Source organism: Bradysia coprophila, chromosome III, assembly GCF_014529535.1.
Source record: "Bradysia coprophila strain Holo2 chromosome III, BU_Bcop_v1, whole genome shotgun sequence".
NCBI lineage: Eukaryota > Metazoa > Arthropoda > Insecta > Diptera > Sciaridae > Bradysia > Bradysia coprophila.
In genome coordinates, this window is record NC_050736.1 from 1,202,658 (window position 1) to 1,217,149 (window position 14,492).

General features: G+C 34.5%; 2 protein-coding genes across 3 annotated transcripts; one reads left to right on the top strand and one right to left on the bottom strand.

Moving 5' to 3' along the window:
- The first annotated feature begins 2,890 nt into the window (after nucleotides 1–2,890).
- LOC119076740 (fork head domain-containing protein FD3-like) lies at nucleotides 2,891–10,869 on the top strand. Of its 2 annotated transcripts, XM_037183684.1 has the most exons (4): nucleotides 2,891–3,415; nucleotides 5,301–5,379; nucleotides 9,491–10,034; nucleotides 10,091–10,197. In XM_037183684.1, exons 1-4 carry the CDS (start codon nucleotides 3,280–3,282, stop codon nucleotides 10,091–10,093), a joined length of 762 nt encoding a protein of 253 aa, XP_037039579.1. In that variant the 5' UTR covers nucleotides 2,891–3,279; the 3' UTR covers nucleotides 10,094–10,197. The 2 variants fall into 2 exon arrangements, with proteins under 2 accessions (XP_037039579.1, XP_037039568.1); XM_037183673.1 differs by having other exon boundaries at nucleotides 9,491–10,869.
- Nucleotides 10,870–11,614: 745 nt separating this feature from the next.
- LOC119076977 (tRNA-specific adenosine deaminase 1) lies at nucleotides 11,615–13,237 on the bottom strand. The gene is made up of 2 exons (XM_037184078.1): nucleotides 13,111–13,237; nucleotides 11,615–12,892 (listed from the first exon to the last, which is right to left on the bottom strand). Exon 2 carries the CDS (start codon nucleotides 12,879–12,881, stop codon nucleotides 11,676–11,678), a length of 1,206 nt encoding a protein of 401 aa, XP_037039973.1. The 5' UTR covers nucleotides 12,882–12,892; nucleotides 13,111–13,237; the 3' UTR covers nucleotides 11,615–11,675.
- Between the last annotated feature and the right edge of the window lie 1,255 nt (nucleotides 13,238–14,492).

Here is a 14,492-nt window from a genome sequence, read left to right on the forward strand (position 1 = left end):
ACAAAAAAGTACTCTAATTGGCAGATGTCACTCGAGGAACTTTTACTCGTAGCGCGTTGTTTGCCCCCAAGAAAAGCGGTAAGAAAATTCAAAAGTAGTGAATATAGAATTTGCCTGTGGTTCCATCCATTCTCATAATTACTGGCCACCAAAATACACCAGAATTTTTATCATATTATTTCCGACCACTGGAAATTTTATCATACAAAATACCAAAATACGTGGAATCATCACTCTTTCCCTTAGAAAACATCACCACAGCAAGTAAAAGATGGAGAGTTTTCAGATTATTCGACACCTACACCCATGTCGAAACATTTTGTGGAATAAAGCATTGTATCTACTGGCAAGTAAAAGATTTTCTGGATTTATTTCGTATAACTCTGTGTATATGTATACCCTACTCACCACGGAAAAATCCTATATTCACCAAAAAATATTCTATTCATTGATTTTGAAAGTTGTGGAGGTTGTGGTTTCACTCACATTAAGAAGGCATTTTTCGAACAAATTAGTAACTTTTAAAACGTTCCATAGACAGCAAGTAATTTATATTATTAGTGCTATTGTCAGGCCTATTACTTATATTGTTCAACATAGTGTTTTATACACTAGATATTTACGTCACAAGGACGCAAAAGTTGAAACGTCGATTTTTCGCGAGACGAAGCCGACTCCAATAGTTACACGAAAACGTGACTTTTCATTGTTCTTCCGAGTTACGTAGATTATTCTACATGTTGTTCTACAATCTTTTACTTCATTTTTTATAATCTCATACTAGTAAGAGTAGTTATTGTTGTCGTCGTTATCAATAACAGATACGAATACGAATAACCGTCACCGTCCGTAAGTTTTCATTGTTTTTACAATAAAACAAAACAAATCTCTCAAACGTTTTGATGTATTACAAAATACCAACTGAAAGATAACACCTTAAGATGAGTTTTTCCAAAATTCTAAAGCATATAATTTAGTAGTTGTCATAATACCTTCTGATGTTATTTTTGTGATTAGCACACTTGATAAGCGCAATTCCTTATCACACTTTACAATATTTGAACTGTGATTTTTTTTACGTTCCTCCATGTTTACGTTTCTTGCCATCCCACAATTTGAAATCAAATTGTAAATTCTCAAGGAAAATATTATTTTTCGAGGTTATAATTGAAAGACATTTTTTATTTACGACACACAATTGCTTGCACTTTTGCTCGGAGAAAAATAACGGAAAATAATTGTATCACATTATTTATCTCATCCAAGTTGGTTGTATCAACAACAGCACATAAATTTTATCAGAATTTGTTAACACATTTTGTGTATACAATTTACTTAATTTCATCTCTAATTATTTTACACAACGTTGCGGTAGTTTTCATATCAAATCAATAAAATGGTAAATCAAAAGACTACATAATTGCGTTGGATTTTTGGTGGTTTAATTATTTCTGTTGGATATTAGCGACCCTACATGATTGAAGAATTGAAATTTAGTATGGGATTAAACAGGAGAGACCTTTTAAATCGTTTCGCTTATGATTCGCTAGACTTATACATGAAACAGGGTATGTTTAGTCACTTTTGATTAGTTGTTTCCTTGCTAATGTCGCCACGGCCTGATGAGATGTTGGCAAAAAAAATCATTCTCTATATCCTTGAGGTTTGATATTCCATTGTTCTGTTCTCAGATCGAAACAGTGGCAGAAACCATTTCGCTGATACATATCAAGTTCGTAAGTTGTTTTGTTTGAGTCCGTATTTATAATTACACAAGTCCACTACTACTTTTTATTTAGTAATTGTTAATCTTAGAGAAATCTGAAATGATTTGTCCAAGTTATTAACGGGTCTAAGCATAATCTTTTACTTCATTGGTTTTGTCGTTTTGTCGTCGTTGTCGCTGATAGAGCAACCGCAATTGCATGATAAGACAGGTGAAACAAAGAAACCTGTTGGATCAAACGAAGTAATAGATTGAATATAAAATTAAATTTTCCCTACTGACAGTGCACGTCAGCGCCACTGTGAAATGTAAGAAAATGCGCTTAAACTTAAAAAGGTGCCAAAACGCTCTATTCAAAGGCGAAAATATAGCGAATTTAATAAAATGACTAAAGGCACACTTCTGATTTTTTAAAGGCAATTCCGGGCCTGTAGAAACTTAACTTTATTGGCTACAACTTAAAGGCAGGAAAAGACAACTGGTCCTGAGACTCATCTCTGTTTTCGCTAACCAAATTTTATCAAAGATTCATGTCTAACTCTATTTCCAATTTCCATCTTGACAGTTTGGAACTATTGGAAAGAGGTGTAATGTTAACCGATCCATAAATCTATCACAGCTACTAATTAATTAATCTGCCAATATGAGGTAATTGAAATCTCTCTTGTTTCTGAACGCTCCTTGCAATTTGTACAATGAAATTGCTGATTCCTTCTTGAAATGATAAAAAAACTTGAAAAGTTAAAAAGTTTTCACAGTAAAACTATGCTCACAACGAATGCAACTACATTTTTTCCCTAAAATATATTTTGTAAGGAGTGAACGAAAATTTAACGCCTCACAATTGCCTTTATACAATTTCGTTCCTATATACCCACACGTGCTTGAAACATTTATTATACACACACACACCCTACACATACATGGGTGTACATACATATATTTTCTAGGGTTCGATATGTACAACCCCTCTATTTATTATTGTGTTTTATTTATTTATCTCTTGTTTCCACCTTGCATCTGGTCGTCTCGCTTCAACCAAAATGAAAACTCTATTTCACATCTTTCGTGGTTTTGATAAATAAATGTTATATTTGACTAGAAATACAATTGTTGAAGGTGAAATTTTCCGTTTTCTATGCATACCACATTGAGTACGAAGGTTTCACAGAAATCGGACGTGAAAATTTTGATTGCTAAAATAATATTATTCGAATTGGGTTACAGTGTTATGTTAACTATTGTAACAGTGCTGATGAGATTTTTCATGCCATTTTAGTGGAGAATGGTTTTTTGAGATGAAAATTGCGTACATTTGTGTTGCATAATTAAAAATTGGAAGGTAAATTCATTGTGCATAATATGACGGACTATAAGTGGTGATAAATGAAAATAAATCTGAGTTTTAATGAAACATTTTCGGCGATTTTCTGTGGTTTCTTTTCGTCAAAGCCAATGAAGTTAGTTTGATAAATTATGTTGACGATTTTCTCGGGAACACTATTAACGAAGAACGGAAATATTTGTGAAATTTTTTGGAAATTCAATCAGTTATGCATTCGTCACTGTCAACATCACCGTCACCATTAGATTTACGACCCGCCCTATCTAATACACCGACTCCGCACGCAAATTCCGGAGAGGATAAATCTAGGCCATCATTGGTGAAACCACCCTATTCGTATATTGGTAATCATCGAAATTTCGTTTAATGAAATCAGTTTTTTGAATGAAAACAAAGCGACTTTTTCCAAGAATATTAATAATTGAGCAGATACACACTTTTCAACCGACAAGAAGAATATACCAAAGACTTCCAAAGACGGTCCAAAGTGAAAGTGATTTTCAATCAAACTTTTCACGAAACTCCAGTCAACTGCAGGTTTAAGTTGCTAGCATTTGGCCAGTATTATTATCGGATCTATTACTGCCATCGATCAAAGCATTTTTAATCTGTTGATTTCAAATCTTGTACTTCAATTTTTTTAACATGAATTTTACTATATAAAGGACCGTATTACCCAGAGATGGTCATTACTTTCGTCGTCGTTATCGATAACAGATGAATAGCTGTATGTGACAGGTTTATTAGTTTGAGGAAATTGATAAAAAATAGTCAAAATTTCACAATTTATTAATAAAAATTTATAGCTCAGGAGAGAAGGAAACCTCAAATCAGTTTTTATTTGCTAGAGTAAAAAATTGGATAGGACTCAGTGATTGACCGTTTTTTTTTTATTTCAAGCAACGTCATATTACCTTTACCTTCGCGCATAAATATTTAATAGAACGGAAAATTATCAAATTCATTTTGTGTTTAGTGCAAGTTTATTTTTTGAGTTTTTCACTGACAAAAAGTAATAGATATAATAGAGTAGCATTATTATCGATTTCCTTCTCTTTTTGTTAAATATTGATGTAAAATCCTTAACATATTTTCTTTTAACATACAATTTGCTAATTATGAACGCAGTCATCAAAGCTGATAATCTATTGGTGTCACTTTTTGTAAGAAAAGTCTCAGTACTTTGCATCATTTTGCGACATAAAATGAGGTTTTTCTATCGCTAGGTCATTTTTTTTTCATTTTTGTGAATTATTCCTGTACATTACATGGAGCACTCATAATCGAATCTAGTACTTCTTTTAGATTCAAGGTGATAATTGATACAAACACCTTCCTTTCATTTGTTTTTAACATGTTTTGCTAGTAACATATTAACCAACGCAACGTCTGCAGTCACTGTCATTCAGAAAGCCGATTGCAAAATTATCCGTCGGCGGTCCCATCTATTCAAATATAGTTTGATTCTATGCAACTATTTTGTATTTTCAAAAGATCGGGCTGCAATAAAATGCAAAGAGATGAAGCATTTTAATGAAATATTACAGCAATTTAAGTCAATCTAAGTACATTCACAATATTTAGATCAACAAAATATTTGTCTGAAGCACGGCAGAGTAAAATAAACCAGGCAGGAGCGCTTGATTTGAATAGGGATCTGAATTATCTAGCGGCCTTATATTTTGCGAGCGAAATTAATTCAATGTATGTCAGAATTCATTTGAGTTCATTTTCATACGGTTTATTAGGTTCCCTTTTTGACGTTACAAAAATGAACCGCTCCTGTCTGGTTTATTTTACTCTGCCGTGTTTAAAGTAAAGTGTAGGGTATTATGTGATACCGAAGCGTCACATAAAGCTAATATATCATCTGTTATCGAAAATGACAGATCATGACCGAAAGCTGACGTCGTCTTATATAGCAAAATGTATGCAACCACAAATGAAACGATAGATTTTTGTAAAAAAAAATCCGCCTATCAAGTCAAGTGACAGATTCGACAACTACTTATGTTCTGTTTTCTATCTGTGAAAGGTTTCAACGTTCAACGTTTCAAAGATTTGGGTAAATTTTGATATATACGTTCGAATTCATTGGGTATAATAAAAAATTGTAAAATTCAACATTCAACACAAACATATCGAGGAATTGTTAGAAACTGTCTCTTGGAAAAAGTCGTGTCAACAAGTTAGAAATAATTTCTAAAGAAAACATTTCCATCCAATTAGCTCTAATCACAATGGCCATACTACAGTCACCGCACAAAAAACTTACATTGAGTGGAATTTGCGAATTTATTATGACAAGGTTAGTATAAACTAAATTGCAACATTAATCAACACATCGAGGGAAATATAATCTTCAAGTTGACTTATACGCTAACTCACGAACAACCTCAATTTTGCGTCTGAATCCTCATCCGCCAATTTTAACTTAACCTTTTGATTGATCAATAGTCCAAAACATGTACACAAATAACTATTTCATGCTTGCGTTTTGCGAAAATCCGCATTTTGGTCCACTTTGATGAAAATGAAATAAATAGCGTGTTTTGGTATTCAGCCATTTTAGGTGAGAAAATGATAATTTAGCTAACCTTCCATTTTGGGGGAGAAAATGATTATTTTCTCACCTAAAACAAAACGTCATTTTTACAAAGCTCCATAGTGGCTAAAATAAGGATTTTCGTAACGCAAGCATGCAAATAACTATTTCTTTACTTTGATTTCTCCAAAGGGTGAAATAAAAACTTAAACTACAGTGAACGACATCTCAAATGTCTCACTGTCAAATTTTTCTGAGAATTTTATTGTGTCATTGCAAATTCACAATGACATTCTTTGAAAAAAATGACAGTGAGACATTTGAGATGTCGTTCACTGTACATTTAAAATTAATCAAAATACTACGTTCAAACTCCCTTCAAAGTTTAACGGCTCTTATTAATTTAACTTTTCTGGAACTGACGGCAACCTATATACTATCCACCGTATTTCTATTTTATTTCGTCGGAGCGACGGGAAATTCATACATTTCTATTGTTTGGAAATCCATTCTGTCTTTCTCAGTAAATCGTAAGGATTTAGTTCAAACTCCATGTTTTTTTAGATTTTTACAACCTTCTCCTATACAGCACGGCAGAGTAAAATAAACCAGGCAGGAGCGGTTCATTTTCGAAACGTCAAATTAGGGACCTAATACACTGGATGAAAATGAACTCAAATGAACACTGACATAAATTGAAAAATTTTGTTCGCAAAAAATATAGGGCTACTAGATTATTCAGGTCCCTAGTCAAATCAGCGCTCCTGCCTGGTTAACTTTACACTGTCGTGTATACAGCCATACGAATGTTACACGCTCTAAACTCTTGCTCATAAATCGCTGTTAGAAGAAAATCTTACCAAAGTACTTGTAACGAAGCCGAATAATCCTATAAAGTTTTCCGACGGCACATCTGTACAAATTTAAAATATTTTTCCTAATCAATATTTTGGAAAGATTACAGTCGAAGAAATTTAGTTTTCGGGTTTTCCAAAGGTATTAATCTTATTTAACCCACACTTTATCCCACAACAATGGAATCCACAAATTTAAATTTAGTTAACTCAGCGGTCGCAATGACGGCGCTGCAGTCACGATTTCAAAATGTGATATAGGGTGGCTAATTAAATTTTGGTTTTAGCTACATTTTCTCTTGGTTTTTAATTATTACATCAGGCTTCTAAATTAAGAGTAAATTTATGCAATATAAACCGTTTGAGTTTGAAAAAAGATGTTTTGTATCAGTGAACGATATAGGAAAGCGTTCAGTACGTCTCAACATACAAAAGAACGTAAAATATAATTGTACATTTAGCCACCCTCCGTCCGTCATCGCTTCTATTGTCTTCAAAAACATATTGTGTGCTTGTCTATTTATGTGTCTCATCTAAAATGCTGGCCAGCAAAATTTTGATCATTAAATTCAACGGCCAAATTGATCTAAATGTTAAAATAATTGTGAATAATAGTGAAGTTAATGTGGTTTTGTTTTCTCTTCATAAAGGAATTTGCATCAGTTCGATGTAAAGTGCGGAGCACCATTAGAAAAAAAAACTTGTCGCTGAAGAATGTACAAAAAGTTGCTGGACGCAGTAGCTACAATTAATGCTTTGCAGGATATAGAATAAAAATTATAGAAACACCAAGAGCCGTCCATTTGAAATCTTCACAATCATCATTTCAACTAAAGGCTTTTTTTAAAACGAAACGCAGATTCGGAACATTCTTTTTCGCCAAATTACAATTTGGCATAGGAAATAAATTCAACTCTTTGTATAAGTGACGCTCATGATTGAGCTCAATCATGAAAACAGAATCTGGTCAGGAATAAGATAAGTATATGAATATATGACGAACTTCAAAGTTCCTGATTTATAATCCTGAGATGCCTGCTCATGCAATTATGCGATTTACGATTTCCAAAGAATTTTAATATCAACTTTTAGACAAAATAACAATTTCCAAGTCTGTTTTCTATTTGATTTATTTGATGTATTTCCGACCTCGTTCTAGGGTAATAAAATTTTCTGTGGATTATTTGTAACTTCATGAAAATATTAAGATGGAAAACCTCAGAAACATTCACATAAAAATTATGCTTTCCTAACTAATGTTGAAATAGCCTTTTTGCACTCATTAGGAACTTAGGAAAATAACTACTGGTTTACTTGTAGTCCGAAATTATATTTTGGCTTCGTAGAACACAGATAAACACAAGAGAGAGGAATTATATGGTATGCAGTACATACTGTCCCGTACAATCTTTTTCTAAATAAAAGTTATAGTCAAATCGACAATATTGTATTATTTGGCGATTTGTCATATTTTAGAGTTTCTTCACACTTTGGCGATTTTTCTTGACAATTCATCATATTTAGTTGATTTGTTAAATCATCAAGAAAAGTCTCAGAAGTGTGAAGAAACGCCATAAAGACAAATTTTCAATTCTCTATGATCCTTGGAGTTTCTTTACTCTTTGGCGATATTTCTTGATTGTTCTTCACATTATGGCGATTTTTCTTGTTGATTTAACAAATCAACCATAATGATGAATTGCCAAGAAAAATCGATAGAGTGTGAAGAGAAGAAGAGAAAAATCGCCAGAGTGTGAGGAAACGCCAAAGTGTAAAAATACGTTTTTGAAATGTCTCTACATTATCTTTCGTAAAATGATAGTGTCCTCGGGATCTTTCGTTAAAGTATGAATTCCCTAGGATCGAACAAGATGCCGTTACCTGACGTAAAATAAGAGTTTCCTTAGGATCGAACCAGGCAGCATTTCGTAACTTTTATAAAAGGATAGATTCACTAGCTTCGAACAAATAACGCCTTTTAGATAAATTTCGTAAAAGGATAAATTTCCAAGGATTTGTTTAATCACCACGAAGAATCGCCAAAGTGTGAAGAAACGCAACAAAGACAAATTTATCATTCTTTGTTTTTGCCGGCGTTTCTTCATCCCTTGCCAATTTTTTATTTTTGGCGATTCTTCATGGGAATCATGATTAATGACGGCTACGAGCTTTAGCGAAAACGAATGAGATGTTCCGATCCGAATCTGCGAGCGAACTTCCGTTTCGTTAAAAAAAACCTTTAGTTGAAATGATGATGACGAAGATTTCAAATGGTGTTTCTCTAATTTTGATTCTATATCCTGCAAAGCATTAGTTGAAGCTATTGCGTCCAGCAACTTTTTGATCATTCTTCAGCGACAAGTTTTTTTTCTAATGGTACTCCGCACTTTACATCGAACTGATGCAAATTCCTTTATGAAGAGAAAACAAAACCACATTAACTTCACTATTATTCACAATTATTTTAACATTTAGATCAATTTGGCCGTTGAATTTAATGATCAAAATTTTGCTGGCCAGCATTTTAGATGAGACACATAAATAGACAAGCACACAATATGTTTTTGAAGACAATAGAAGCGATGACGGACGGAGGGTGGCTAAATGTACAATTATATTTTACGTTCTTTTGTATGTTGAGACGTACTGAACGCTTTCCTATATCGTTCACTGATACAAAACATCTTTTTTCAAACTCAAACGGTTTATATTACATAAATTTACTCTTAATTTAGAAGCCTGATGTAATAATTAAAAACCAAGAGAAAATGTAGCTAAAACCAAAATTTAATTAGCCACCCTATATCACATTTTGAAATCGTGACTGCAGCGCCGTCATTGCGACCGCTGAGTTAACTAAATTTAAATTTGTGGATTCCATTGTTGTGGGATAAAGTGTGGGTTAAATAAGATTAATACCTTTGGAAAACCCGAAAACTAAATTTCCTCGACTGTATCAGTCGATGCAAATGCAATGGATTTTAACAATACTTACAAGTCAATCACTTTTACATTTTCAGATTTCCTTACTACAAAGACAAATTTCCCGCCTGGCAAAATTCAATACGGCACAATCTCAGTCTGAACGACTGTTTCATTAAAGTTCCTAGAGAGCCAGGTAATCCAGGGAAAGGAAATTTCTGGACATTAGATCCGTTAGCTGAAGACATGTTCGATAATGGAAGTTTCCTACGACGAAGAAAGCGCTACAAGCGAACCAGCTTAACGCATGGCGTACCATTTCCATCGGCTGTGTTTAGTCCATTTTCACCATTTTGGGTGCGAAAACCGGTACCTGTATTTCCTATTCCATTCGGATCCAGTGGATTTTCAAGCGGCTTTCAAGACAATTTCGATGTTTTCAATTCAGCCAACGAGTGTTTCGAGAATCGGGCCAACAGTGCGTTAACTAACAAGATAAATTCGTTTAGAGATAGAGACAATATTATCAAACCAGAAGTTATATACGATAACCGTGTCAAATTAGAGTTCTTAAGACGGAACATGGATGCGTTTCGAAAGAACAACGCGACGATGGATTTATTTGCACAGAACCAAGACGGTGTAAGTGGAAAATCGGACTTTCTAGACAATCTAAGCAGAAACTCTCATCTTTTAAGTAGGAACAATGATAGCAGAAATCATCTGCATGGAGGTTCGATTGAAACGGATCAAAGTGATGGAAACGCAATCAATTATTTTTGTTACGATAACGACGACCTATCAACCGACAAAATTGATGTTGTGAATGCAGGAGAGGAAAATAGCTTAAATGAAAGTGAAATGAAATCGATGAGGACACCGGATGTCTGTAAAAGCGAAACTCCGCATTCTGCAGAAAAGGAAAATAAATCGTTCGATGCGCAAGGAAACAATGCAAAAGAAAACGATGAAAAACTATTTCGCGTTTATAGTGATTTCTCACCGGAGCATAATCTATATTCGAGCCGTTCGTCGAATGCGTCTGCCGAATTTTTGGATGTGGATAACGAGAAACAATTGTGGCAACATGACTTTCAAGGTACCTCGATAAAGAGCAAAAAGTTCTTCGAGACCACGGTACTCGACTATGATTTCAGTCAGAAGCGACGGAAGTACGGTAATGCGAAAGGTTTCAGTATAGAAAATTTGATTGGCCGAACGGTTGAGGAAAGTTGAATTTGAATTTCATTTTTAAGAAAAAAAAAAATATTTTATGTAAATTTGTCCTTTAAGCAATACATAGGTATCTAGTCTTGTACACTTTACATTAGTTATTGACTAAAGCAGTGTGAATCAGTGAATCTAAATTAGAATTTGATTTTTTTTTCTCGTATTGTTTTGTTGTCTCTTCCATAATTTTTATTTCGTATATGGATTTTCGATAAATAAAGTTCTATTGTATTGTCTTGTAACTTTAATTGCACTGTAAACACGATCTGGAATTTTTGCTGCATAATATGGAAATGGTAAAACTTGTGAAACTTCCTCTCTCAGCAAACTTTTCGACAATCTACACATAGATTACTTTGCGGAAAGTGAACTTCTGGGACAATCTGTTTTCGTCGATTGGTAAACTAAATGATAAAAAAAAACTTGTAAAAAAACCAATCATTCCAGAAGTTAACAGTTCGATGAAGTGTCACATACTTGCTCAAGCACGAGCCTGCATGTTTACAGGTTTAATAAACTTCGATCGGAAAAACATGTACCCTTCTCTATTTTAAATGAAATCGACTGTTCAGACGAATTTAAAGTCTCGCAACGCACTTCAAGTGATCATAGTGGAGCAAAAGTGATCAGTTGCAAAAAGTCCTCTATTTTACATGAAAATATTTTTACAGTGTTTCACAGTTGTGTGACGTGACACACTGTCAAGTTTCAGTATCCTATTTAGTGCACCACTCATACCTGAAGTGCGTTGAGTTTCGTCATTTGTTTGACGAAGAGTAAGCGAGTAGTCCACCCACGGTACCTTTTAGCAGATCAACTAAACGAGTCTCACAATTTATCTTTGCTAATTGATTATCGATTAAACATAGTTTTTGGTTCGGATTTCGGAAAGATTAATTCGCGTCGAGTCCGGTTTGAACGTGCTCAGCTAAAACTTAAAACCAGCTCACCCCTAACAATGACGCTGTAAGATGTAATAAAATTGATAATTAAGTTCAAAACTGAAAAACAGCGACTCTGATTCCTTATTTACACTTTATTACGAGGTAACTTTTAATCACTTTTCAATACAAAATCGTATTTGATGTTCTTTTTTACTGTCCACTTCTTGAATACTTCCTCTTTGAGAGTAATCCACGCCAATCTGTATTCTTCGGCAGAATTTTTGGCATCTGAATAACTCATTAATCTATTAAACGGGAATGTCGATTGCTTACCGTCATGCACACTCAAAACCACGTCTAAAAATTGTCTGTATATTTCCATCTTACTGATCAGTAGACGACCCATTGATGTGTTGAGTTTCTTTTTAGTCACTCCTTGTCGCTTGCCTCCAACGGCAATTTCAAGATTCCTATATTCGACATCACACCAAACAATGCTATTCGAAGACGGCGTACGAGAATCCGTATGCGAAAATTCAAATTCAATGTTCCCGTTTGCCACTGTGACTGTTGGATTTTGCATTCGATATCGTTCCGGCAATGTAATCGAATATTTGTTTAGCCAACGCTTCCAAATGGCTCTCTCAATCGATTCAACATTACCAACACCGCATATTGTGAATGAACTTAAATAAATTGGACGCTCTAATATTGAATCGAGCAGAGCTCCCTGTATTCCTAGTATATTCCAGCGGGACAATTTATCACTACACGAAACAGACAGTGTGCGTATTCCCTTTCCCGGCTTCGTTCTGATTTCGCCGATGTCTTGGGACATTAAATCGATAACATCCGTTTCAAATAATTTTCCCCCCGTGGCATGGGTTGACGGAATTCTACCACCAACATTGTCATCGTTGTTCGCATCCTGTTTTGGTTTCTTACAGTACGGTTCATCGTCATCGTCTTTAATATCAAAAATGCTAGCATCGCCGCATGGTGGGTGCGTAGTAAAGAAATGAAATGATATTGTCGGGTCCAGCCGAAATTTTTTGTTTGCATCATCGAAGGTAAAATGTTTCCGCTGTCTTACGCTATCCAGTATGTATCGCAGAAAACCGCGTCTTGACATAACTTCGGCGTGGGAATCGTTGATAATTTCACCAGAACTCGAGAGAATGTAATCCTTTCCGAGACATTTGGTTCCGGTTCCAATCGCTACCACTTCAAGAACATCGGTATTCTGATTGTATTTTAAAATGCTTGAAAGAACTGTCCATTCGTTGCACGATGGTTTACCGGTCTTTGGAAGACTTTTGAATTTATGAAGTGATACGGTTGCTATTCGGTCAGCAGAGGGTGCAGACGAAGTCATTTTTGTTCCATCTACAAAAAAAAACATAAAGAACAGTATCGCAAAGAATATCGTAGTTGCATCAGGAGGTTGCTGCCTGTAAATCACAGATCAATGTATATGTAATACAAAAATCGCACTGGAGCTACCTAACAGTGTGAAGCGATTCAATACAAAGATACAGTCAGATAAATCACTCTCACAACCATCCTTAGTAAACAACCGGGTTCAAACAAACATGTATACTAACCTCTCCTTTTCTGATCACTGCTCTTTTGCACCTTTAGTTACCACTTCCTTGTTCTTATAAAAAATGTTAACTAAAATAACAACAGAAAAGATAAAAACAACAAAACACTGATCCTCTTTTGACGTTTTTCGACATTAGAAATTTGGAGATGAGAGCAACAATTAGATTGGGTAAGTGTGGTAGTTCACATCACTCCGAACGACAATATTGTTGTTTGTTTACATGATTGGTCAATGTAAATTTTTCGTAATTTCGGTGGTTTTGACGAATATTTTAAGTCAACCGTTGATTGCACTGTTAAAAAAACACAAGAAGCTCATTTCCGCACAAAATCTGAATTAAATCACATCGAAATCACAGAAATTATTACAATTTTCACGGTCGACACTACATTTTTGTGTTGGTGATTTGACGTTTCAAAAACAATACTCATTAAGATTAACGACTTTGACGACGATTTTCTTCGTTAAGCCATATTTGACCAAGTTCAGAGTGGATGTGATTTGGGTGTGAAATTGAGTGGGAAGTGCTATTTTCATCGATTTTCTTTTTGTAAAATCTTTTAAATGAGACAATATTTTGAGAATGCCCGATGTACCAGTTTCTTATTTTTCGTGTTTCTACTCATACAGTGAATGACATCTCAAATGTCTGTGTAGCTCTGGAACAAAGTCCTTTGTATGGAATGAAAAATTCTAGAAGCTATATCGGCCAGGAGTCTTGGACCCATGACGTATTTTGGATTTTGAAGTCTTAATTTACAAGCTTTCAAAATATTATAAGAAGACGTCGCTCCGAGGCTTCCTTCTCATCCAAAACCAATAAAAGTAATTGGTACAATCAATGAGCCCAGATAAATACTATTCGACAATTACCGTACTTCATGTAAGAACGATTTAGCTCACATGAATTGTCATGAGCTGATGTGTGAGAGGGCCCGTGTTCGATCCCAGAGATGTGCGGTTTTTTATTTCAGAAATTCAACTCTCTCTCAAGAGAGAGCTTAGGATGCGTTTACTTTTCATGTGCTGGTTTCTCTCATGTGCTGGCGTACCAGTAATGTTCATCCTCGCTCGTATATAAATGTGTATAACATAAATGAAATAATGAGGTAATACCAAGTGATTTTGTGTTTATTTCTAAATGCGTCACATTTATTTGTCGATATTTCAAGATAACCCGAGCAAAAAAAACGATCCAAAAAGTATATGCATATACTGGTTTTTAAGTATATGATCATAAACTTTTATGTACTCTCCGGTCCAGCTATATATAAGGGTATAATTAAATACTGCTTACAGTATTGAACAGTTACTTCTATATCCTAGTTCCTTCCAAGTACATAAAAGTAAGTGTTCATATACTGTATTTACAGTATTTAC